General features: G+C 37.1%; 2 protein-coding genes across 6 annotated transcripts in view; one reads left to right on the plus strand and one right to left on the minus strand.

Annotated features, from left to right (window-relative positions):
• LOC133531045 (uncharacterized) overlaps positions 1-24,320 on the minus strand; it is a 452,747-nt gene that overhangs the window by 372,297 nt on the left and 56,130 nt on the right. The gene's annotated exons all lie outside the window — the stretch shown is intronic.
• LOC133531030 (ryanodine receptor) overlaps positions 1-24,320 on the plus strand; it is a 212,481-nt gene that overhangs the window by 138,256 nt on the left and 49,905 nt on the right. For 3 of the 5 annotated variants that reach the window (XM_061869105.1, XM_061869106.1, XM_061869109.1), the window contains 18 exons: positions 562-582; positions 1,906-2,062; positions 2,790-3,115; positions 4,759-4,913; positions 5,654-5,831; positions 7,222-7,357; positions 8,091-8,215; positions 9,207-9,327; positions 10,137-10,326; positions 10,983-11,126; positions 11,973-12,078; positions 14,368-14,512; positions 16,880-16,992; positions 19,031-19,102; positions 19,238-19,396; positions 20,418-20,521; positions 21,125-21,148; positions 23,383-23,506. In XM_061869105.1, coding sequence (XP_061725089.1) covers positions 562-582; positions 1,906-2,062; positions 2,790-3,115; positions 4,759-4,913; positions 5,654-5,831; positions 7,222-7,357; positions 8,091-8,215; positions 9,207-9,327; positions 10,137-10,326; positions 10,983-11,126; positions 11,973-12,078; positions 14,368-14,512; positions 16,880-16,992; positions 19,031-19,102; positions 19,238-19,396; positions 20,418-20,521; positions 21,125-21,148; positions 23,383-23,506 — 2,400 coding nt within the window. The remainder of the gene's footprint in view (positions 1-561; positions 583-1,905; positions 2,063-2,789; positions 3,116-4,758; positions 4,914-5,653; positions 5,832-7,221; positions 7,358-8,090; positions 8,216-9,206; positions 9,328-10,136; positions 10,327-10,982; positions 11,127-11,972; positions 12,079-14,367; positions 14,513-16,879; positions 16,993-19,030; positions 19,103-19,237; positions 19,397-20,417; positions 20,522-21,124; positions 21,149-23,382; positions 23,507-24,320) is intronic. The other 2 variants (XM_061869107.1, XM_061869108.1) reach the window with 1 other exon arrangement.

Raw genomic sequence — 24,320 nt, forward strand, 5'->3', positions numbered from 1 at the left:
GGACGATAGGATTATTACAATAGGTCCCGACAAATAAAAACCAGAAAGGTTACATTGCGATTTTCAATATACGTTTGTTAATCATTTGACCGTTGGTACAGTCAAGGTCTAAAATATCGACGACGCTTAGATATTTTTGGCCCTCTATCTATTCGATATTTTAGACTTTGTGATATTTAACACATCACTGAAAGAATACGGATCAAAGTGAAATGGCGTTCTAAAAGTTTTAATCATGTGTCGAAAGATTGCAGTAAATTTACTGTGGCTACAAAGTTTTCTTTGACAATCCACCTCTGTTTCAAATTCTCTTTGATATAAGTACCTAGTAGTAGTAGTAAACACTTAATTGCATAAAACAAGTACATAACACAGAAAGAACACAGTAAATGTGTACAAATCTCTTCCAACTAACCTTTAAGTACCTAAGTAAGTTAGTTCCACCAATGGTCAGTTAAGTCTGTTGCTATTAGTTAATGTATTATATCCTTGTAAGATATATCCTAAGCTTGGTGTGCCCCTGTGTTAACCCTAAATGTTGTTTTCATATACCGCCCGCAGCGTCCCACGGCAGACCTTGTGGTGAGTAGACCTAAACCCTTAACGTATATGTATACTAACTTTGATAAAGATCAAGATAATATTATAGTACATTGTGCAACGAGGGAGGTAAGAGGAATTTTGCAAACGAGGGTGTTAATTCACTAACGGGATAAAGGCGAGGACAAAACTGGTCTAATTTGACAGACATTCAGACGTACTCTCAGAGTAAACAAAAGTTGAAGCGAATATATATATACACAATGAATATATATATATAAAGAAGAAGAGGGTGTTAATTCACAAGGTGCAGGGAATTAAAGACTCGAGTTTGCAATAATCTTACCCCCGGAGTTACACACAATATTTTTCATCACACTTGCGAAGAAAAAAATAAATTTTAAGTGAAATAATTCTTAAATACTGTGGCACTTCACACATACGTCCGCAATTTTTCACGTAAATGCATAATATATACCTTGACATTTAACAAGCATTTTACTTGAAACCAACTTAGTTCGTCTGAATTATTGACATAATAAAAATAAAACTTTTCTTTTTCACAATCCATAGCTCCCGCGGGAACAATATAGGCCACATTCAGGTGACATTCAGTACACCTGCATGAAATAAGACCTTTTTTGAGCAAGTGTAATGAAAAAGGCATTTATTCGTGACATTTACAAAACATGTACGAACATGTACATATATCAAAAGCAGAGAAATATAACATTAAGTGTGCATCTCGAAACTACCAACTCAGCATAATGCTAAGCTATGAAGCCAGCGCTGATCTTCCGTAGGGCCCGTTCAAAGATGCCACGACAGATAACATATAAAGATTCGTTAAAGCATTATTTAAAAAAAATATCCAAGAAAGAAAACAAATACTAAAAATGAATCACACAACGGCACATGGAGAAAAACAAACACAAGACAATCGTATAGAATAAATTTAGTTCCTTCTGACTGCCTTTTGTTGATAAGTTCAAGACTTATCTGTGAAATTGAAATAGGTATTTCAGGCATCTTTTTAACCCCCGACATGAGAATTTTTTGCGGTGGTTTTATACATATTTGATCAAAAGTTTCGCTAATTTTCTACAGTAATTGATAAAATATGCGGCTAAATTTATCAAGCTAAATTTAAGCAGATTTTGTTCCGCTAAAATGTATATTTACTGACATTGACACGCATATATATATATATGTGGTGGTGCTATTGTAAATATTATCATCGTTTAATAATAAAAGCTCTACTAAATATATGGCGTTGGATACTACATTTCCACTGGGTTTTAAATCTCAGTAGAAATGTTGGCGTATATATTATTGGACTAAGTTAACCGTGACAATATATTTCAGACGGACTCCGCGACCCCATTCAACTACAACCCGCACCCCGTTGACATGACCAATTTGACTCTGTCAAGAGAAATGCAGAACATGGCTGAGAGGTTAGCGGACAACGCTCATGACATTTGGGCTAAAAAGAAGAAGGAAGAACTTACTACTAACGGAGGTAAAACATTTTAATTTTTACCGGTTGATGTGACTACTGATGCAGGAGAAAGAACATTAGGAGCTGTTTTCACACAGGGCGTTTGGTATAAAAACGAAGAACTATCAATTGAGACATACTGAGTTTGTACTTGTATCATGCAAACTTCTGCATACACTTTGCAGTGATAAAGTGTAAACGTGTCACTGTAAACGTCAAATTTCCAAGAAAATATCTAATATATAGTGGCATCACCATACTTTGTCACTCATAACTTAACACTGTCAAGATTAAAGTAGAACATGGTTGATAGGTTAGCTGACTACGCTCATGGCATCTGTGCTAAGAAGAACAAAGAAGAACTTACTACTAACGAAGATGACACATTTTGACCAGTTGATACAACCGCTGATGCTTTAGACAGAATGTTAGGAGCTGTTTTACAACAGTGTGTAAATACTCTTTTATTACGTGAAATAATCTTTAAATATAAGCGCAAAGCAGACGATGTATAGTTGTGTGTGACCTATAACGATTTCAATGGTTTCTCTGTGTGGTTTGAAACACTGCTCTTCGCTATGCGATAGATCAGCAGGTAAAATAGTTTAACATCTTGTTTCTTTTTGGACTTGTGTCAAAGTGCAGAGAGAATAATATGCCACATTAATATTTATTGTGGCGTAAAAAAATATAATTAAGGATATATCTTTACAGATCGCCAATCTAACAATTCTTTTATTTCCCACAGGCGGCATTCACCCTCAACTCGTCCCATACGATCTTCTCACCGACAAAGAAAAGAAAAAGGACCGAGAACGTTCCCAAGAGTTCCTCAAATACCTCCAATACCAGGGCTACAAGCTCCACCGCCCCAGCAAGGCTCAACAGAGCGACACAGAACAGACAACGACGGGAGTAGCAATAGAGCTTAGATTCGCTTACTCGCTGTTGGAGAAACTGATACAGTATATTGATAGGGCGACGATTAATATGAAGCTTCTGAAACCGTCGACTACGTTTAGTAGGAGGACGAGTTTTAAGACGAGTACGAGGGATATTAAGTTCTTTTCTAAGGTGAGTTAAAAAAAGTAGGAAAGTAACCGAAATTTCACAATGTTCTTTATGTTAACCCTTAAATCGACACAAAACGGATCGTTGACTTTTTAAATATCGGCGCTTGATAGTTGTAATAATTTTGATCAGTGATTAGAGAAATGAAAAAAGAGGATTAGAACTTAAAATATTGTCTACTATTTTGGAAGTAGTCGAATTATGGGTTAAATCATATTTACTCAATCAGTAAAACAACTTAAGTGTGCCTTTAAAAACGGGTTTAAAATATCGTTTTAGTATTTGGTATGCTTTGACTAGAATGCAATTGATATTCTATTTAACACCTGAAATTTTAGATTTGTTATGGCACACTATTCTATTGTAGCTTTCTGTCCATGTGTCCACTGAGTCTTAAAGTAAAAAAGTAAGATTAAAAATATATATCTAAATAATATTTGGTATGTATTATTTATTATGCACTTGTAGATTGTGATGTTTATATGTTTTAAATTTCTTCCAAGCATAACAAAATGGAACACAAGTATTTCAAAAAGGTACAGTTGTGCCTTTAATGGTTTTTTTTTAAATAACGATAAGCAAGCGTTTGACCACGATCTCACCTGATGGTAAGTGATGATGCTGTCTACGGTGGAGCACGCTTACCTATGGGATACCTATTTACCCTAGCCTTGAAGAGACCCAGATTGTACTCATGCGGAAACACAGACTTGGCATGATTCACACACTAATTTTACATACTCACCTATATACAAGGCTTGGAACTGGTTTTAATAATAGCGGTAAATACCGGTTTATTTTGGTTTTACTTCGAACTTTCATAATAACGCGAACGTTATAAGAACTTTATTGTAACCTAAATAAACCGGTTTACTCGGCGAGCGACGATGACGGCCGTCCGGTCTGGTGGCACTCTGCGTAAATAATGACACCTACATAGGAAGAAACCGGTTTTTATTGTTCTTTTTTCTGGTTAATCTGACAAGAACTTTATTATTATTATTATTATTATATAATTATAGGCGAGCAGCTATTTAGCTGATGAGCCTATGTCACACAGTGTCCTGTATTATACAGTTCAAAGTTTGTAAAGAAATGTTATAGAAATGTTTTCTTAATTACTAATAACGGTTTTACGAATGAAACCGAAATTAAAAGGCTTTGCGTCAAGTACATGATAACGGTTTGGAAATTTAACCGGTTTCGAGTCTTGTAAGTATACTATACAGCATGTTTCACCATTGTTACAAAACACTCCTCCCTACATGATTTTTTATACCAATATTCACATTTTTACATCAACAATGATGCCAAAATGTTACGGCTCACAGCCCTAAAAAATATGGTCTTCTGGTCCCCTGTTATCAAAAATATGGTCCCATTCTACTTTACTATTCAGGATTTTTATTATTAAACAGTTTATTTTATTAAACAGAATTGGAATTGAAAAGTTCGTAAGTCAGGAAAACTGAGAAATTCAACTTTAGACAAAGTAAGTGGGATCAAGATTGATTATCTCGAGTAAACTTTAAGCAAAGTTGGTTGCTAATGATTTTATTACTCTATCGTATCTAAGAGCTATTAGAGATTACATTCATTGCAAATAATATTTGTTTAACTATAAGAGCAAACATTTCTCCGTTCAGGTGGTCCTGCCCCTCATGGAGAAATACTTCTCCACGCATCGCAACTACTTCATAGCTGTGGCAACAGCGACCAACAATGTCGGTGCGGCCAGTTTGAAGGAGAAGGAAATGGTAGCAGCGCTCTTCTGTAAGCTAGCCAGCTTGCTTCGTTCCAGGTAAGCACTAAGATAGTGGCTCTGTGACTAGTGACTTCGCCATTTTGAAATAAATCCAAAAATTGAATTGACAAATAAATTCTATTTAAATCATCGAACCTGCTCCCAACATTTCACGAGAATCTGTTGAGAATGGCGACCTGTAGAGGAGAACATCCGGAACGAAAGCATTTTTTCGCTTATTTCATTTTCATTTAATCATTTATTTCGGATAATAAGACCCATACATTACTTATTTCACAATATAATAATAAAAACAGAAACATTTAAAAATTAATAATTAATAATGCCTCGGTCAAAATATGTGCTTGTGTTTTTGACTGAATTTTGTCGTTTGAGTGTTTTTAATTACTTTTATCTATCTTTTTCTTTCCATTCCTGAGACAATTAATCCTTTTAATTAGTTGGACTATATTCTTCTACATGGTTGAATAAATTAAATTGAAAACCCTTACGAAAACGAATTCGTAATCGAAAATGCCTTTTGAGCTGTGTTAATGCACCAAAAGCAGATTTAAGTAGCAATACATAATATCATTAAGTATAATATTTACCAGTACCTTATAAGTAAAGTACATTGTAAACCTAATATTTACTCCGAAAGATCAGATCATAGTTAAATTTAGTAAATGTTACGAACTTTTAACATTATTGTACAGATAAAGAAAATGTACAAATGGCGGCCTTAATGAACGGCGGTGGGTCAAATCTAAATAATGACATTTTTTTTCATTATTCAGACTAGCAGCATTCGGCCCAGATGTCAGGATCACCGTCCGCTGTCTCCAGGTCCTCGTGAAGGGCATTGACGCAAAGTCGCTCGTTAAAAATTGTCCTGAATTCATCAGAACTTCCATGCTAACGTTCTTCAACAATGTGGCTGATGATTTGGGGCATACTATACTTAACTTGCAGGATGTGAGTAACTTTTTACTATTGTTAATATTCTTCGTCGACAAGGCTATACGCTAAATGTGGCTTTCCATCTCAGAAGAACCCTTATGCTTCAAGTGCAATAAGGTCCTTTTTATTATGAAATTCCAACAGAAATTCCGATGGAAAGCCACAAATATATAATTCCACAACGGGCACAAATCATTGACACACTAAGGTCACATTGAGAAGTCTTAAGATTCAATAAGCAAGGCTCGGAGCCGGTTTTAAAAATAGCTGTAAATACCGGTTTATTTTGGTTTTACTCCAAACTTTCATAAGAACAAGAACGTTTTAAGAACTTATTGTAATCTAAATAAACCGGTTTATTTGACAAGCGACGAGACGGCCGTCCGGCTTGGTGGTGTGCCGCACAAAACAAAGACACTCGCATGGGAAGAAACCGGTTTTTATTGTTCTAAACCGGTTAATCTGACAAGACCGCTAATGGAAATATGCGCCTAAAAACCGATTTAAAAATAACGATTTTACGAACGAAACCAAAATTAAAAGTTTTGGTGCCCAGTACATAATAACGCTTTGGAAATTTAACCGGTTTCCAAGCCTTGCCAGTAGGATTCTGTGCAGAAGGAGTGAGGCTATATGTCCATAGTTGGTATTCTATGTACTGATCTAGTTTGGCTGGAAGTTTTCGGTCTAACTGGAATTGGATAAATGATGTAACTCGATCCCTATTGTTATCAACTTCCCTTATTTTTATTGACATAACCAAAAAGAATTACCCGTTCCCGATTGCGATAAAACTTGCTTCCTTTTTGTTTATGTTCCCCTTTATTCGAGAAATCTACGAACGAGTATAGTCGTTTTGTAGCTGTTTTTGTTTGTATTTGTCGTTGGCCCCAAACGGCTAATCCTTTGTCTATTGTTAAGTAAAACCGAACGTGCCACTACCTGCAAAAAAAGAGTCGTATAATTCTAATTGGCATCTGAGCGCGGGCGTAGTCCGACGCTCAATAAACCAGTGCAGGTGCGTTCTCCGATAACGCGCCTTTGTTACACATCTCGAGGACACATGTTCGACTAGTTCTGTAGCGTTCGACTCTGCACTCAGTAACTGTAGAGGGACCACACAAGAAGTTGCAAATTATTTTGCCATTTGTTCATTTTGAATCTTATTGTAATTTCCATAGGAGTTGTAAAGCAATAACGGGTTAAAGTGACCGGACAGCTTTTTATGCAGGTAGTGGCCCGTGCGGTTTTACTTAACAATAGACAAACGCGGAATCGGGGCCAGCTACAAATCGAACGACTATACTTGTCTGAACTCTAATGATCGTACTATTTATTTTTATTTCTTTAAATAAATAAATAAATGATATTTATTTCAATTTAATTTTAATTTTATTTTCTACAGGGAAAGTACGCTCACCTACGAGGTACGCACTTGAAGACGTCCACGTCTCTGGGCTACATCAATGGTGTGATCCTTCCCGTTCTGACTGCTATGTTCGACCACCTTGCCAACTGCGAGTATGGCGCTGATCTGCTGTGTAAGTTGTACTGTTTGTATTACATATACAAAAAAAATCGATGTGCGCAAAATGTAATGTATGATAGTTTTATAGATTAATAATCATAATGATGATGGTCATGCCAGGGATAGAGCGGGAAAGAGATAATTACCGAGACGTAAAACTTACTATTTAACAGTTTATGATCACAGATCAAAGACTTCACATGCGGTGAGGACTGGGTATGAAAGGTTTACCTAGTAGTAGGAGACAGAATAGTTATTTGTTTTACAAGGGGGCAAAGTTGTTGTTTAACCGCTCGTGCTAATATTGATAACCGAGCAAGTGAAAGATACCAAAATTGAACCACCAGAAGTAGAATCTTGAGCGTTGCCAGGGTTTCAAGACACGAGGGTTAAAAAAACTTTGCCTCCGAGTGAAAAACAAAATTTTTCACCACACCAATGCGAAACCACCAATGAGAAAATACTAACTACGAAAAATAAAAATAAAATCATCATTTAAAAGTCAATTCTACCAGTTAACACAGTTACAAAGCTGGCTTTGCCTCACATGTGGATAAAATGCAACTTTCTCATTAGTATTTGAACAATCAATAGGGCCTTTACCAGTTGGCGTGGTGAAAACAAAATTCTTGGTCTGTATAATAAATCTTCTTTGACGTCTACAGATAATTAATATACAGTGCTCTACCATTAACCACTAAAAAGAAAGAAAATATTATATAATAAGTACTATTTTTATTCCACAGTGGACGAAATCCAAGTGGCATCATACAAGATCCTCGGCTCTCTATATACCTTGGGCACTGACGCTACTCTCACACACGACAGGAAATATCTCAAGACTGAAATAGAAAGACACAAGCCTGCTTTGGTAAGTTTTTAATTACTTTTTGGCTCGCAAGAAACTATTAAATATTTAACAATAATACGAGATCCTTTATGAATATTAAATTCGTTCCTGAGATTTTTTACATTCTAGTAGCCTAATATATTCGATTTGACAAGCCATTATGTTCTACCCAGGTCAAAAAAATTATAAACAGACTGGACATGGATTGTACAAAAAACTTTCGAAAGTAGGTGGAAGTAGGTGGCTTATGACATGTATTTAGTCTCTGTAGTTGAAACTCTAGCTCCACGGGGTCCAAGCGCGCACAAGTTTTTTGCAGAAATCGCGAAGCGTCTGGTTGACGTAACTGGTGACCGAACAGCTGGCAGCTTCCTCGCATTGCGATACAACGAGGAAATGCCGCTGGCATCCTTGGTTGGTTAAAAGATGTGTAAAAACTAAGACAATTTAGTGCTTCGGATTTGACTGGTAAACGAGATAGCTCTGTACAGCTTCAGACGTTTTGCGTATGGAGTGTGGAATTAGAAGGAGTGAAATCTCTTATGGTAGAACTGTTGCAAAAGTGTCCGGCTGTCAGTTATAAATAATAGTTCCAAAACTCTCCAGAGTAGCGCTAGAGTAGCTAAGAACCTCGGCGTTATTGACGGAGTGAAGTGCGCTGTCTATCATTTGATTTTCTTTTTCAAGTATTCTATGTATTGTAGCGCCACCTATTTAAGGTTTTTTGATGACACTTTTTGGTACATGGAGATTTCTTTCCTTACTTCCACCTTCCATAATTTTGCGGTAACTTTGACTGTCAAAAGTTGACGTTTGACAATTCAGTGACCGCAAAACATATGGGGCAGTACAGCGCCATCTATTTTGGATGTCAAACTAAGGCGCACGTATTTTTCTTTTCCTATTTTAGATTTAAGCTAGTTATAGTAATAAATCTTTCATGACTTATATTATGTGTAACCTCCTTGAGTTCAAGAATGAATATGAATATAGCGTTGTTCTTTGACTTTAGGGTTCCTGCCTCGGTGCCTTCAGCTCAACATTCCCGGTGGCGTTCTTGGAGCCTCACCTCAACAAGCACAATCAGTTCTCGCTGCTGAATCGCATCGCAGACCATTCCCTCGAGGCGCAAGGTAAGATCTAGGCACTAATAAGTTACTTTAATAATAGATATTAGTGGCTCTGTAAGCTATAGATCTAACGAACTCCCCCCCCCCCAAGACTATTAAAAAAAAAACTATTTAGTAAATCGACAAAATAAATCTATTTCATTATAGAAGTTGCTTACAGATTTCTACGAGAATCTGTTGAGAGATGCGACCTGAGGAGGAGTTAGTTTTTAAGCTGGCCCTTACCGCTAACTCATTGTCTATTGTAAGTAAAACCGCACGTGCTACTTACCTGCATAAAAAAAGGTTCAGTCACTTTAACCTGTTATTGAATAGCTCCTGTGGAAATTGCAATAAGATTCAAAATGACCTAATGGAAAAACCTCTTATGAGTCTGTGTGTGGTCCCTCTACGGTTACGGAGTGCCGATGATTCGAACGCTACAGAAGCATTTTAAAATGTGTCAACTAGATGCGTAACAAAGGTGCGTAATCGGTGAGTACACTTACACTAGTTTTTACTAGCTCGTTGGACTAGCCCGCGCTCAGATGCCAATTAGAATTATACGCCAACGACCGAACTTTTTTCTGCAGGTAGTTATAGCACGTGCGGCTTTACTTACAATAGACTATGAGTGAGCCGTTACGGGCCAGCTTGAAAACTAACGACGATAACATGGGTTATAAAAAATTAAGTTTGACGAAAACAACGTCAAGTTTGGCTGTCAAACTTAGTGGCATATATTTTGTTAGATTGTGTATATATACCACCAAAAATAAATAACAATAAGTATGTACAAAGATATTTTCATTTACAACTTTTTCATCCCGCAGACATAATGGCCAAGATGGAGCAATTCATGCCCACATTAGAGACGATCCTGGGCGAGGTCGACCAATTCGTCGAGTCTGACAAGACCTACGTGGAAGCCCCTCATATCATCGACGTGGTGTTGCCGCTGCTGTGCTCCTACTTGCCGTTCTGGTGGGCGCAGGGCCCCGACAACGTCACGCCGACTCAAGGGTTAGTCTGCTCGACTCATTTCCCGGTTGCACCGCATAGGTGCCAGGGGTTCACTTTTATTTAGCATTAATATGGGTATTCACTGGTTTCTACAAATTCTCGGGTTGTCCCGGCATTTTGCTCATGGAAGCCTGGGGTTCGCTTGACAACTAATCCCAAGATTTGGCGAAGGCACTAGTTTTTACGAAAGCGAGTGCCATTTGACCTTCCAACCCAGAGGGTAAACTAGGCCTTGTTGGGATTAGTCCGGTTTCCTCACGATGTTTTCCTTCACCGAAAAGCGACTGGTAAATATCAAATGATATTTCGTACATAAGTTCTGAAAAACTCATTGGTACGAGCAGGGGTTTGAACCCGCGACCTCCGAATTGCAAGTCGCACGCTCTTACCGCTAGGCCACCAGCGCTTCTACGAAAGCTATTTGCATTATAACCTTCACACAGGGAAATGTTCTCTTTATTAGGATCAGTTCTAGGACTTTTTTTACAAGCTTTTATTTAACTTGCCCTGTTAGTATGTAAGTATATATGTTTGTGTGGATGAAATCTTGGAAGCTAAATTTGACCTACCTCTCGGTTTCCGATTGATATGACATATGACATGTAAGACTGTGCCCAAAATTTGAGAAAACAAAATTAATAAAAAAATGTTTTCAGCAACCACGTAACCATGGTGACGGCGGAGCATATGAACCAACTCCTCAAGAACGTGCTGAAACTCATCAAGAAGAACATTGGCAACGAAAATGCACCGTGGATGACTCGTATAGCTACTTACACCCAGCAGATTATCATCAACAGGTGAGCTTCCCCTTAGATGTGTATCGGTGATTTAAAAAAAATCTTCTCATCCTGTTACCCCCTGCTGGGGTGTAGGGCTCGAACCATTTTCCTCCACTGACTCCGGTCCTGGGCAGCTCGGGTAACCTCCTCCCACCCCATCCCCAATACACCCAACTCTTGCTCCACGGAACGGCGCCAAGTAGATTTAGGGCGACCATGTTTCCGTTTTCCGGGCATTTTCCAGGTCAGGGCCACTTTGGATAGGTGGGTGTCAGGCTTCCTGAGGATATGCCCAATACAATGCCATTTGCGCGTTTGGATTTCCTTACAAAAGAAAATTAGCTTCTGTTTAATTTTTTTTTCAGAACTTTTATTTAAAGATTGAATGTCCTAAGTGGTCTCATTTATTTAAGAGCCGAATTCTCAAGATGAAAATAATTAAAAGTTTTCATATTTTTTGTATCGGTGTTATTCCAGGATTTCTTTTGGTATCTGTTTATTCGCTTACGGGCTTACTGTGGCGAACTGAGAGTTATTTATATGGTTGAAACCGGTTATATTTATAAATATTTTTCACATACTCCACATTTTTCGTTGTGTTAATCTTTGAAATCAATTATTTGTAATGCACATAAATCTTAAACCGCCATGAACCTGAAATTAAAACCGGTTAATGTTAATGGTAACGTAACCAGTTCCAAACAATGCTTTAAAGCATATCAACTTATTATGTTTGGGGTTTTTAGAATTGCCTTAATGAGTATTAGGTGCCTGTGGAAAGAAAAGTACAGTCAGCGATAAAAACTTGTACAAAAAATGAAATTTTAGCAAAAAACTTATTAATACCTAATTTAATTTCAACAGTTCCGAGGAGTTACTTCGAGACGTATTCCTCCCACTAGCAGAGCGTGTCAGAAAACGCACTGACACCATGTTCCACAAGGAAGAGAGTTTGCGAGGATTTATCAAGGTTAGATTTTAATTTAAATCTACTAATAGGGTTGTTTCCAATTTTTCGAAACGCTTGTATTACGTTCTATATTAACTAAAAGTTGCCCTAAAAAACTTTTATACTAAATACGGCTTTAAATATGTTAAATTAACAAAATATATTTTGACAGATGCTTTCGCGCCCAAAACGCTCTTTGAAAATTGTGTGACGTCACAGTTTACGGTTTGACACATAACTACATACACACGTAGAAGATACGAACTGTCAACTGACATTTGTCATTTGTTGTTTATCGCCTAACTGTCAACAGTGTCAATCCGAGAGTTGTGACGTCATCAGAATCTTCAATGACGTTTCGAGTTTGGTCACGTGACGTGTGCCAAAAGATATTTTAAATTCAATTTTACAAAAATATGGTATAAGCGCTGGTGGCCTAGCGGTAAGAGCGTGCGACTTGTAATCCGGAGGTCGCGGGTTCAAACCCCGGCTCGTACCAATGAGTTTTTCGGAACTTATGTACGAAATGTTATTTGATATTTACCAGTCGCTTTTCGGTGAAGGAAAACATCGTGAGGAAACCGGACTAATCCCAACAAGGCCTAGTACCCTCTGGGTTGGAAGGTCAGATGGCAGTCGCTTTCGTAAAAACTAGTGCCTACGCCAAATCTTGGGATTAGTTGTCAAAGCGGACCCCAGGCTCCCTTGAGCCGTGGCAATATGCCGGGACAACGCTAGGAAGAAATAAAGATTTACAAAAATATGGTCATTACAGGTCCCCTAAAAGTAGTTTAACATGTTCTTATAATCCAAAAGAATTTATTGGGATACAATTCTGCCCTGAGATTTGTAGATGGAAACAACCCTATTATTACTACTAATCTACTAAGCACCATAAACCGACGAGCGTGTATGAGGAATGTCATGAAAGTGAAGGAAGCAAAAGAGGTATGTCAGGATCGTAGCAAGTGGAAATCCGTGGTCTCTGCCTACCCCTTCGGGAAATAGGCTTGATTATATGTATGTATTTAAGTATGTAATTATTATGAAAAGTAAGGTCAACGAAACGAGGAAGAATGTAAACCATCTGTTACTGAGTTATGCAATAATGTGTCGACATTTTCCACCACTAACCACCACCTGCGACCAACTGTCGAGTTGGTAGACGAAAGCGACGAAAGACAAGGAATATGACAGTACAGAAAATGTAAACTATAGAGTGTGGAATTAAGAGGAGTGGCATCTCTTATGGTAGAACTGTTGCAAAAGTGTCCAGCTATCAGCTATAAATAATAGTTCCAAATCTCTCCAGAGTAGCGCTAGAGTAGCTAAGAACCTAGGCGTTATTGACGGAGTGAATTGCGCTGTCTATGATTTGATTTTTTTGTTCAAGTACTCTAGGTATTCTAGCGCCACCTATTTAAAGTTTTTTGATGACACTTTTTGGTACATGGAGATTTCGTTTCTTATCTCCACCTTCCGTAATGTAAACTTTTGAGCTATTATTTTGTGAACCTGTTTGAAAGTCGAGTTCAGTGACAATTGAAGTGACACGTACTGTATGTTTTTAATGCTATTCTTTATCTCGCTATGTTGACCGTAGTTTAATTTTATCTTGGCAATTTCATTACCAACTCGAATATGATTTCCATAGCATATAGTTCGTTTTTTAGCATTAGAAAAAGTTAAACAATTTTGACGTATATTTTTAATGAAAATTATTGAAAAAACTTTTTTTAAAATTTGATTTTACTTATGAAAGCAAAAAAATGTAAATAATCATATATGATTTATAATTGTTACATATTTGCTGTGATTTATTTTTCAAAACTGTTTTTTAATAAAAAGACACGTCAAGATCTATCTAGCTAAAAAAACTAACTATTTTATCGGCACCAATCATGGGATATTTAAGAGAAAATTTGGAGTATTTTTGATATTTCACCGATATCTGTATAATTTCTACCGCTTTATGATTCAAAAGTTGAATGTCCAATTCATCCTTTATGTTTTCTATGTATTTAATGAAATCTACTGCAATTGGTTTCAATATAATTAATATTAACCTATTAAAACTATGTTTTTTTTTGCTCCAGTCATGAAAAATTAAATTAAAGCAGCTCTTTGGCTCTTGTTTATGGTAAAATGTTGCCATCGATTAAAAACTGATGGTAAATTCTTGCTTTACACGATTTGGTGCCTGTTCCATTATAGGGGTGTTTACTATATAGTTAGTTTTAACACTGAAATCCTATATTATGTTAGCGTCATATTTCTCTTAGACTTTAAAATGTATCTACCTACTTCCAGTCTTCAACGGACGACACCTCACAAGTGGAGTCCCAGATCCAAGAAGACTGGCAGCTGTTAGTTCGTGACATCTACTCGTTCTATCCTCTCCTCATCAAGTATGTGGACCTGCAGAGGAACCACTGGCTCAGGAATAATGTTAACGGTAAGTGACAGATTAGAAATGTACCGACCGAATCGAGATATGTGGGCGTCCGCTCGCTGGCGCGGTTGCACGGAGCGGGTGAGCGGGTCAACGAAAAAAAGTCTGAGCGACGCTAACTCTTTCATTTACCACTCATAGACATAGACATAGAATTTTTTTATTTAACACCACATAACGAATAATGCTACCATAGCTTTCGCCTGGAAACCGCCTGATGGAAGCCGTGGCTCCGGGTGTCCTGTACACTCTTGGCAACGGTCCGTCCTAAGAGAGTTTCGAGCGGTCGGGTTGAGCTGGAGCGAGGCCAGAAGACGAGCTAAAGATAGGAAGGCGTGGCGCGAGCTTGTGAAGGCCCTTTGCACCTCTGGGGTGCTTTAGGACAACAACAACAACAACATTGAAAAAATGTTTACAGGCAATGCTACAAAACATTACAAGCCTTAAAATGAAACTTAATTAGGCACAAATTTATGTTTACATGTAGATGTAAAAAACTTTTAAAATTATGATGCTAAAAAGGAGCGAACCTCAGCATGTGTTGCAGCAGGCTTACCTACACATCAATATGTATGTATGTTGATATGTATGCTAATTTTAAGGTATTTATCTATGAGCCCATAGTTGCCTGAAAATAAAGTTTTTAATATCATTAAAGCGGCAGAAAATGAAACTACATTGATGAAACAGTTAAAGTCGTTCCTAACACAAAAATGCTATTATACAGTAGAAGACTTTCTGCAAGACAAATGAATACAAATTTATTTATTTGTCTTCTAGGGAAACCTGATTCGTAGTTATTTAAAATAATTGATATGGTGATTGATACAGCGGTGGTGGCCGAGTGGATATAACGTCCGACTTTCAATCCGGAGGTCGCGGGTTCAAATCCTGGCTCGTACCAATGAGTTTTTCGGAACTTATGTACGAAATATCATTTGATATTTACCACTAGCTTTTCGGTGAAGGAAAACATCGTGAGGAAACCTGCATACACATCTGCGAAGAAATTCAAAGGTGTATGTGAAGTCCCCAATCCGCATTGGGCTAGCGTGGGGACTATAGCCCGAGCCCTCTCGCATATGAGAGGAGGCCTGTGCCCAGCAGTGGGACGTATATAGGCTGAATTATATTATATATATATATATATATATATATATATATATATATATATATATATATATATATATATAATTGATATGGATAAAAATGTATTTATTTACAAGATCTGTCATTGCCACAGTCACCCGATATGCGTATTATGTATCGAGAGAATTTTATTGTTATCTGAGACCTGGCATATGCATATGCACGTCTGAGAAACATTTTGCATCCCAGAAGTCATTCTAGCGCACTCATATAGCCCAAATGAAGTAGTTAACTCAGTTTTTTTACACGTTCGAATGTTGGACTGTTGACATTTTATGGACCATCAATAAGCCTTATTCCAACGAGATAAGGGCTACCAGGTTACCTAAGTGATCTGTTAAATGCATTACGAACGTGGCTCTTTGACCTGTTCTGTAGACCTAGCAAACCCCAATGCTCCTTTGAAAAGTTTCTAAAAATGTAACCAACAAAAAAAAAATATGTAATTACCGAACCTTCTTCTTCTTCCTCGCGTTGTCCCGGCATTTTGCCACGGCTCAAGAGAGCCTGGGGTCCGCTTGACAACTAATCCCAAGATTTGGCGTAGGCACTAGTTTTTACGAAAGCGACTGCCATCTGACCTTCCAACCCAGAGGGTAAACTAGGCCTTGTTAGGATTAGTCCAGTTTCCTCACGATGTTTTCCTTCACCGAAAAGCGCTGGTAATTATCAAATGATATTTCGTACATAAGTTCCGAAAAACTCATTGGTACGAGCCGGGGTTTGAACCCGCGACCTCCGGATTGCAAGTCGCACGCTCTTACAGCTAGGCCACCAGCGCTTTTTTTATGTAATTACCGAACCTGCGCACAAAATATTACGAGAATCGGTTGAGAAATAAAACCTGTATAGGAGCAAAGAGAGTTTGAAATAGAGATGATTTGTCATAGAAAATTGTAAAAAGATAGTCGTTTCGAGCGATGGTAACCTTTGGCCTATGATCTATTAGATGGCGTTTATTTTTGATATTTAACAAATATCAGTGAAAGAATAAGGATCTAAGTCAAATGGCGTTCTAAAAGTTTTAATCATGTGTCGAAAGATGGCAGTAAATTTACTGTTGCTACAAAATTTTCTTTGACAATCGACCTCTATTTCAAATTCTCTCTGATAGGAGTAAACCCGGACAGACACACGAAAAGCAAATTGAAACGGTTCACTCGGTCAATCACTATTGGGTTCTAGGATGGTTACTCATTGTATCTTCATGTCTTCAAACAGAGGCTGAAGAGCTGTACAACCACGTGGCTGAGATATTCAACATCTGGTCCAAGAGCCAGTACTTCCTAAAGGAGGAGCAAAACTTCATATCCGCCAACGAAATTGATAACATGGTAAGATATCTAATAATAATTTTTTTTTTAATAATTCCGCTCCCTAAAGGTTGTCTGGAAGAGATCGCTATTTAGCGATAAGACCGCTTGTTGTTTACCTCTTATTTATGTGTTGTATTATTTGTACTGTTTCTGTATTGAGGTGTGCAATAAAGAGTATTTGTATTGTTTAACTACTTATTTTATCAATGCATTGTTAAGGACACAAACCTATAGGTACTCTGTATCTTTAGATATTTAATAGTACATTACGATACAAGTGCGAGAAATAGGAAATTCGAAACAAGTGGCGATAAATTAAAACACGACCGAAGGGAGTCTTTTAAATCGACACGAGTTGCGAATTACCTATTCGCACATGTTTCGTACAACGTTTTACAGTACATATGGCCCTTTAAATGTTCGACACAGTAACGTAATATGCTAATTTTCGCACTAGTGCTGTAAAGTAGCAACATATGTACTGTAAATAAGAGTAAACAAACAATTTCTACAGTGTAGGGTAGTTATAACATTTATTGGTTAACCAACCAAATACAAAACCGCCTGGATCCGTCACTGAACGACTTGACTTTAATCTACATTATATGATCATGTGATGTTTTGTGAGCCATTTGAGGGTAGATTTTGTTAATTTTTATTTAAATACGTAAAGATACAGAGTATAGCTGTAAAATAACCCAAGTTCTATTTTTGTGTAAAATCCCCAGAATGTCCCTTTCTTCAAAATGACGGATCAATTGCGAGGTTTAATCTTCATAATATAAAGTTTATTACTTTTATATTGTAATGTTTAGATAGTTATTTATCCTCAAATGTTATTGACTACAGCTACGTTATGGTGTTAAATTAATTTACAGTACATATGGTGCTACTTTAGCGCACTAGTGCGCAAATAAGCATATTACGTTACTGTGTCAAACATTTAAAGGGCCATATGTACTGTAAAACGTTGTACGATACATGTGCGAATAGATAATTCGCAACTCGTGTCGATTTAAAACACTCCCTTCGGTCGTGTTTTAATTTATCGCCACTCGTTTCGAATTTCCTATTTTTCGCACTTGTATCGTAATGTACTATTATAACATTTGCGCTTACTTGTAAAGCATGCTGTGTACACTTGTTTTGGATCTCGTACAAGTTTTTAAGCCATGATATTGTACGATATCTGTTTAGTGTACCTAAAAAGTTAATAAAAATCTTCTGCTTGAGGCCCTTGCAAATTTAAATTTATGGAGTGTGGAATTAAGAGGAGTGGCATCTCTTATGGTAGAACTGTTTGCAAAAGTGTCCAGCTGGCAGCTATAAATTTTAATAATAGTTCCAAATCTCTCCAGAGTAGCGCTAGAGTAGCTAAAAACCTAGGCGTTATTGACGGAGTGAATTGCGCTGTCTATGATTTGATTTTTTGTTCAAGTACTCTAGGTATTGTAGCGCCACCTATTTAAAGTTTATTGATGACACTTTTTGGTACATGGAGATTTCGTTCCTTATGTCCACCTTCCGTATTTAAATCCAAATTGTCATCAGTCAGTGACAAAGGAGGAGAAAAGGATGTCAGCTAAGCATTTCTTAAACCTAGCAATTGTGTAAGTGGAGTTAAGGTTCTAAACTTTCCCCTTGTAAAGTCGATTATTTGAATAATCTTACTGGTACTGCAAAGAAACTTAAGGGTGTACACGAGATCATTTAAATGTGCCAAACCGTTCTAGAGAATACATCAAATATAAAACCTATTCGTAATTATAAATATGACGACCGATCTGGCCTAGTGGGTAGTGACCCTGCCTATGAAGCCGATGGTTCCGGGTTCAAATCCTGGTACGGGCATTTATTCGTGTGATGAGCATGGATATTTGTTCCTGAGTCATGGGTGTTTTCTATGTATTTAAGTATTTATAAATATTTATATATTATATATATCGTTGTCTAAGTACCCTCAACACAAGCCTTATTGAGCTTACTGTGGGACTTAGTCAATTTGTGTAATAATGTCCTATATTATTATTATTATTATATTATTATAATTACACAGGTGCTGATCATGCCTACAGCAACCAGGAGGGTGACCACGGTTGTCGACGGAGCTCCGCAGGGCGGTGGCAAGGTAAAGCATTCACATCTTTATGAAAACATCGGACCTTTCTTATTCCGTTGTTGGAATAAATTTTAAAAATAATTAATTATTTTATCATGGGTATTTTATAATGATATTTAATTACCACTTTTTAATCAAATGCAGAAAAAGAAGAAGCATCGAGACAAGAAGCGCGACAAGGACAAGGAAGTCCAGGCTTCCCTCATGGTAGCTTGTCTAAAACGTCTCCTCCCGGTTGGCCTCAATCTGTTCGCGGGAAGAGAACAGGAGCTGGTACAACATTGCAAGGACCGGTTCCTCAAGGTAAGGAGCAATGGCAAGACATACTAGATCAGTGACCCAAAGGGAATCTTGGTTTCTTGGTCTAATGGTGTAGTCTCTGGGTAATGTGATAGGGACAAGGAAGTCCAAGCTTGTCTCAAACAAAGGGAATCGTTGCCAGTATTTGGAATATTTCGAGTTATGGAGGTTTGAGCTTTGAAGGGAAAGGAATAGCATTTAATAATTTCATTTTAATTTTTCATTTATAATTTTCTTTTTAATTTTTTTTTAAATTTAATTTTTTATTTCGTGTTAACGAGGATTTCATCTTATCCAGGTTCGAGTTAAGGAGGTTCCACTGTATACACCGTGTTTTTTTTTTAGTTCCGTTAATTTCAAGGGTGCATTCCTGAGCTAAAATTAAGTAAGTTTACGAGACACTGGTATTCTAATTAACTACATTTCGGAGATAATCAATTATTTATTTTTATCTTATAAGGCCCTTACGAGCGTATGCACTTGTCTCAGGGCCTGTTTACATATTGATTAGTGTTTAGTACGAGTGTATACATTTGCTACTAAACGTAAGTGCTATCTCGGACGATTGATGTTCGAAATGACATTCATATGTCACAGTTTTCAATTGTTTGGTTGAATTAAATGTAATGCTCGTGTTACAACACCGCTATATGCAACATTTAATTACTTATTATAAAAATAAAAAATATTTTAAAACTTTTTTTTTTAATTGACTATGCCATTTAGTTTCTTTAAACGTACTTACCCATACCCCGGAGTTAACGGAATTCAATAAAAACACGGTGTATATGTAGATAAAAATTGAGAGATAAATAACAATATAAAGCATCGCTGGCGCCTAATTGAGCAACGAAAAGGGTGAATGAAACGAATGATAAACCTAATAACTTTTGACAAGCACTTTATTTTTTATAACGACTGCTATCGGACCTTCTACGGTTAATTTTTGTACACGACCTCTTTGTACCATTCAATATTCATACAAATGTCTACAAAATTTGCTAACGTTACATTTCCTTTACAGAAAATGTCAGAACAAGACGTGGCGGAATTCGCGAAGATCCAGCTCACCCTGCCTGATAAGATCGATCCTGCGGACGAGATGTCGTGGCAACACTATTTGTACAGGTAAATATTGTTTTTTTTCATTAAATCGGTTTTAAAGCCGGTTAAGGAACCGGTTATTAAAGATATATTAAAAGTTGAACTCTTTGGAAAATAAAGACAATGTGATTTAAAGCATATTTTGAAAATTACCATTGACGCTGATCCACCACTGGTGCTTCACATATAAGGTCCTATAATTATGTTCAGTTCAGTCATGTGTTAGTACTTTATAAGTATAAAAAAATAAAACCAGAGCTCAACGAGGGGGGTGGGGTTAGGGTCGGCAACGCGCATGTAACTCCTCTGGAGTTGCAGGTGTACATAGGCTACGGAGACTGCTTACCATCAGGCAGGCCGTATGCTTGTTTGCCACCGACGTAGTATAAAAAAAAAAAAATGTATAAAAACTGCTTATTTTTCTTGTAGAATATGTGATGTTTATTAACAGTTTAAATTGACGTACCGGTTTTTCAATTAATTATATTGCCAAAGCCGGTACCGGAAATTTAACCGGTTTTCGACCCATGGATTCGGTTGTGTCAATTTATTTACCAAACTTAAAAACCCGTAAACCATAGAATTTTCGTACAGTTAGATTTTAACAAAAGTATGTTAACATTTCAGGCGGCTTGATAAAATCGGTCCTAAGTAAGACTGTAGTTAAAGATGTTGTAGTTATTGTAGTTATAGACGCCTTATAACCATGTTTTTATATCCCCGATACATAAAAATGCCTACCAAATGGCCATCTCATCATTTATGACAGATCGGTTGGACCAATCGGGGCATTCGAACTGTCATTTTTGCGTCGGCGATATAAAAGTGATGTCATGCCGTAGTAAATGTTGCTATTTTGCTCTACAATTGGGTCTGCATGTATAGCTTTAAATTTTGATAAAATAATTAATTTCATTATTAATTTTCTTCTATCTTCTTAGGTGTTGTAATACTAGGCGTAAATTAGTGTTAAACAATGTAGCCGCTTCGATAGTTAAAGGCAACCCCGTACATTGTGCGCTAGCGTTTAACTAGATCTTTACCACAATACTTTTGGCTAAGGCGCGGAACCGGTTTTAAAAATAGCGGTAAATGCCGATATATTATGATATTACTCTGATGTTTTATAAGAACGCAAACGTTTTATGAACTTTATTGTAACTTAAATAAACTTATTCGACGAGCGACGAGACGGCCGACCGGCCTGGTGGTGTGCTGCGTAAACAAGACACCGACATAGAAAATAACCGTTTTTTATTGCTCTAAACCGGTTATTTGTCGGCCACCGACGTAGTATAATTTTTTTTGACAAGAATTTTATGGAAATGTTCCCCTAAAGACCAGTTTAAAAAACGGTTTTACGAACGAAACGATTTAGAAATTTAACCGGTTACCGAGCCTTGCTTTTGAATCTAATTCAGCTGGAATTTTTGAGAAGGAAAATAAATTAAATTATTGTATCTAAAAGGGTATTTACCATCTATCTAGTTGTTTGGTGAGTTACTGATGATTTCTAAATTCATATTTTAATTTATGACTTATTAAATAAAAAGATACAATCATTAAAATACTTAAGGACTAACAAATAAACTTAACTATAAATAAAACTAAACCTAAACTAACCACTAAAAAAAAAAAAAAAACTAGTCAAACAACCCACCCCGCGTCGCTCCCAACGCAAAGGTGCCCATCACGCTTGCTGCGTTTCCACGTTGACCGCGATGGACAACCTTTGCGCTAGGAACGACCCGGAGCGGGGGTCGAGACCCCTTTCCTGCAAGCGCCGCCCCAGTTCCCCAAGAAAAGATTTCGCTTCGATTTTGTTTTTTCTGATGATTTAGCACTATTGCAAGTGCTAAAACACTGCACTGACTGCAACAGCATCGATTTATCGAAATAAAAAAATGCACTTGCATGATGATTACCCAATTTTAACGGTATTAATGTCGGCGGCCGATCGTAAGATCAGGCAGATCGTGAAATAACTAGGCATATCGAGAAACATGAAAATCTTTGTCTCGTTACCTGAGTCAACGGAAGTCCGCTAGCAGGGCTCCTATATCTGGACAGTTTGCTGTTCGGGCACCTGAGGTAAACTAACGAACCTGTCCTACCTGTCTATTGCTTTTAATGTTACTACTGTCAGGGGGGACGAAACTGATCCTTTCGGGTATTCTCGGCTCAGCATTGCTCCGAGCAATTATTAGGGTTGGCACAACTTGACGCCCCTTTGCATGCACAGCCACAGATAAGATAATGACTTGAACTTTGACAACCCTATATATCCGAAAGGGATAGTGCCACGCATTAAAAAGGGACAACACGATTTGTCCCTGAATCGCTGTCAAACTTCGGTTTTGTAGGAAGTTTATTTTCTGTACAATAGTACAGTCAGCTGCAAAAATATGTATCGAGAGAATCGTCTCCTAAATATGGTACTACGCTTTTATTACACTGGAATAAGATGCTATGGGACATATTTTTGAGTAAGATGTGTACACCCATATTTTTACACTTGACTGTACTATTACTTATTCTGTGCTACAGTCAAAACATTGCAGGAAAATTACGATCTGCCTGATCTTACGATTGGCCGTTTGTAACATTTCGGTTTAAGGAAATTTATTTTTTTCATAAGAATATTTACAATTCACTTACATGAGAAATTAACACTTATTTAACTATGATATGGTGAGCGTATGCATGCTTATGTTTAGATTTACAATTTGTGACATTTATGAAATGAAATGAAATGAAAATCATTTATTTCGAGCTAAAAACTCATATAGTGTTAGTACATTTATAGTGTTAGTATATTTATAATTTTAATGCCAATGTTAGCTTGAAATCTGTCTATGATTATTGACTTCATTTTTTTTCTTCAGCAAACTAGGGTCGAAGAGTAAGGCGGCCGTGGCTGATAACACAGCGGAGACGAAAGCCAAGATCATCGATGATACAGTGGAGAGGATAGTTGCTATGAGCAAAGTACTCTTCGGATTGCATATGGTAAGTTATTATATTTATAAACTCTTCTTCTTCCTCGCGTTGTCCCGGCATATTGCCACGGCTCATGGGAGCCTGGGGTCCGCTTGACAACTAATCCCAAGATTTGGCGTAGGTACTAGTTTTTACGAAAGCGATTGCCATCTGACCTTCCAACCCAGAGGGTATACTAGGCCTGGTTGGGATTAGTCCGGTTTCCTCACGATGTTTTCCTTCACCGAAAAGCGACTGGTAAATATCAAATGATATTTCGTACATAAGTTCCGAAAAACTCATTGGTACGAGCCCGGGTTTGAACCCGCGACCTCCGGATTGCAAGTCGCACGCTCTTACCGCTAAGCCATCAGCGCTTTTAGTTATTATTTATTATTTATAAACCTACTCATTAAATTAAAGTGTAAATGATACCTTCTTTCCTTGTTACTCGTATTTAGATAGCTGTGAAACGCGAATGTAATGTACAATGGCGGCAGATAAACCGTATGCGGTTTTCGCTCGGCGTTTATACAATAAAAAGTAGTATTATAGTGTTTTGGATAAATAAAAAAGCGACATCTAGAGTGAGAGCGTAAAAAATACAACTTTGGAATAAAATTGTTGTCAAAAGTATGTTTGTTTGTGTCATAAGAAATCAAAGATGAAAACTATTTTTATATATTTTTTAATAACTGTTTTTGTACCTATTTATTTTTTATGTCCGGATGCTGATTACTGGAAATCATGAATTACCTACCTGTTTTCTGGCTTTGTCTTTTGTCAATTTTGTTTTTCTGAAACTGTTTCTATTTTCGTTTAATATTTAGTATTCTATCTTAAT

This window comes from Cydia pomonella, chromosome 24 (genome assembly GCF_033807575.1).
Source record: "Cydia pomonella isolate Wapato2018A chromosome 24, ilCydPomo1, whole genome shotgun sequence".
NCBI classification, from domain to species: Eukaryota; Metazoa; Arthropoda; class Insecta; order Lepidoptera; family Tortricidae; genus Cydia; species Cydia pomonella.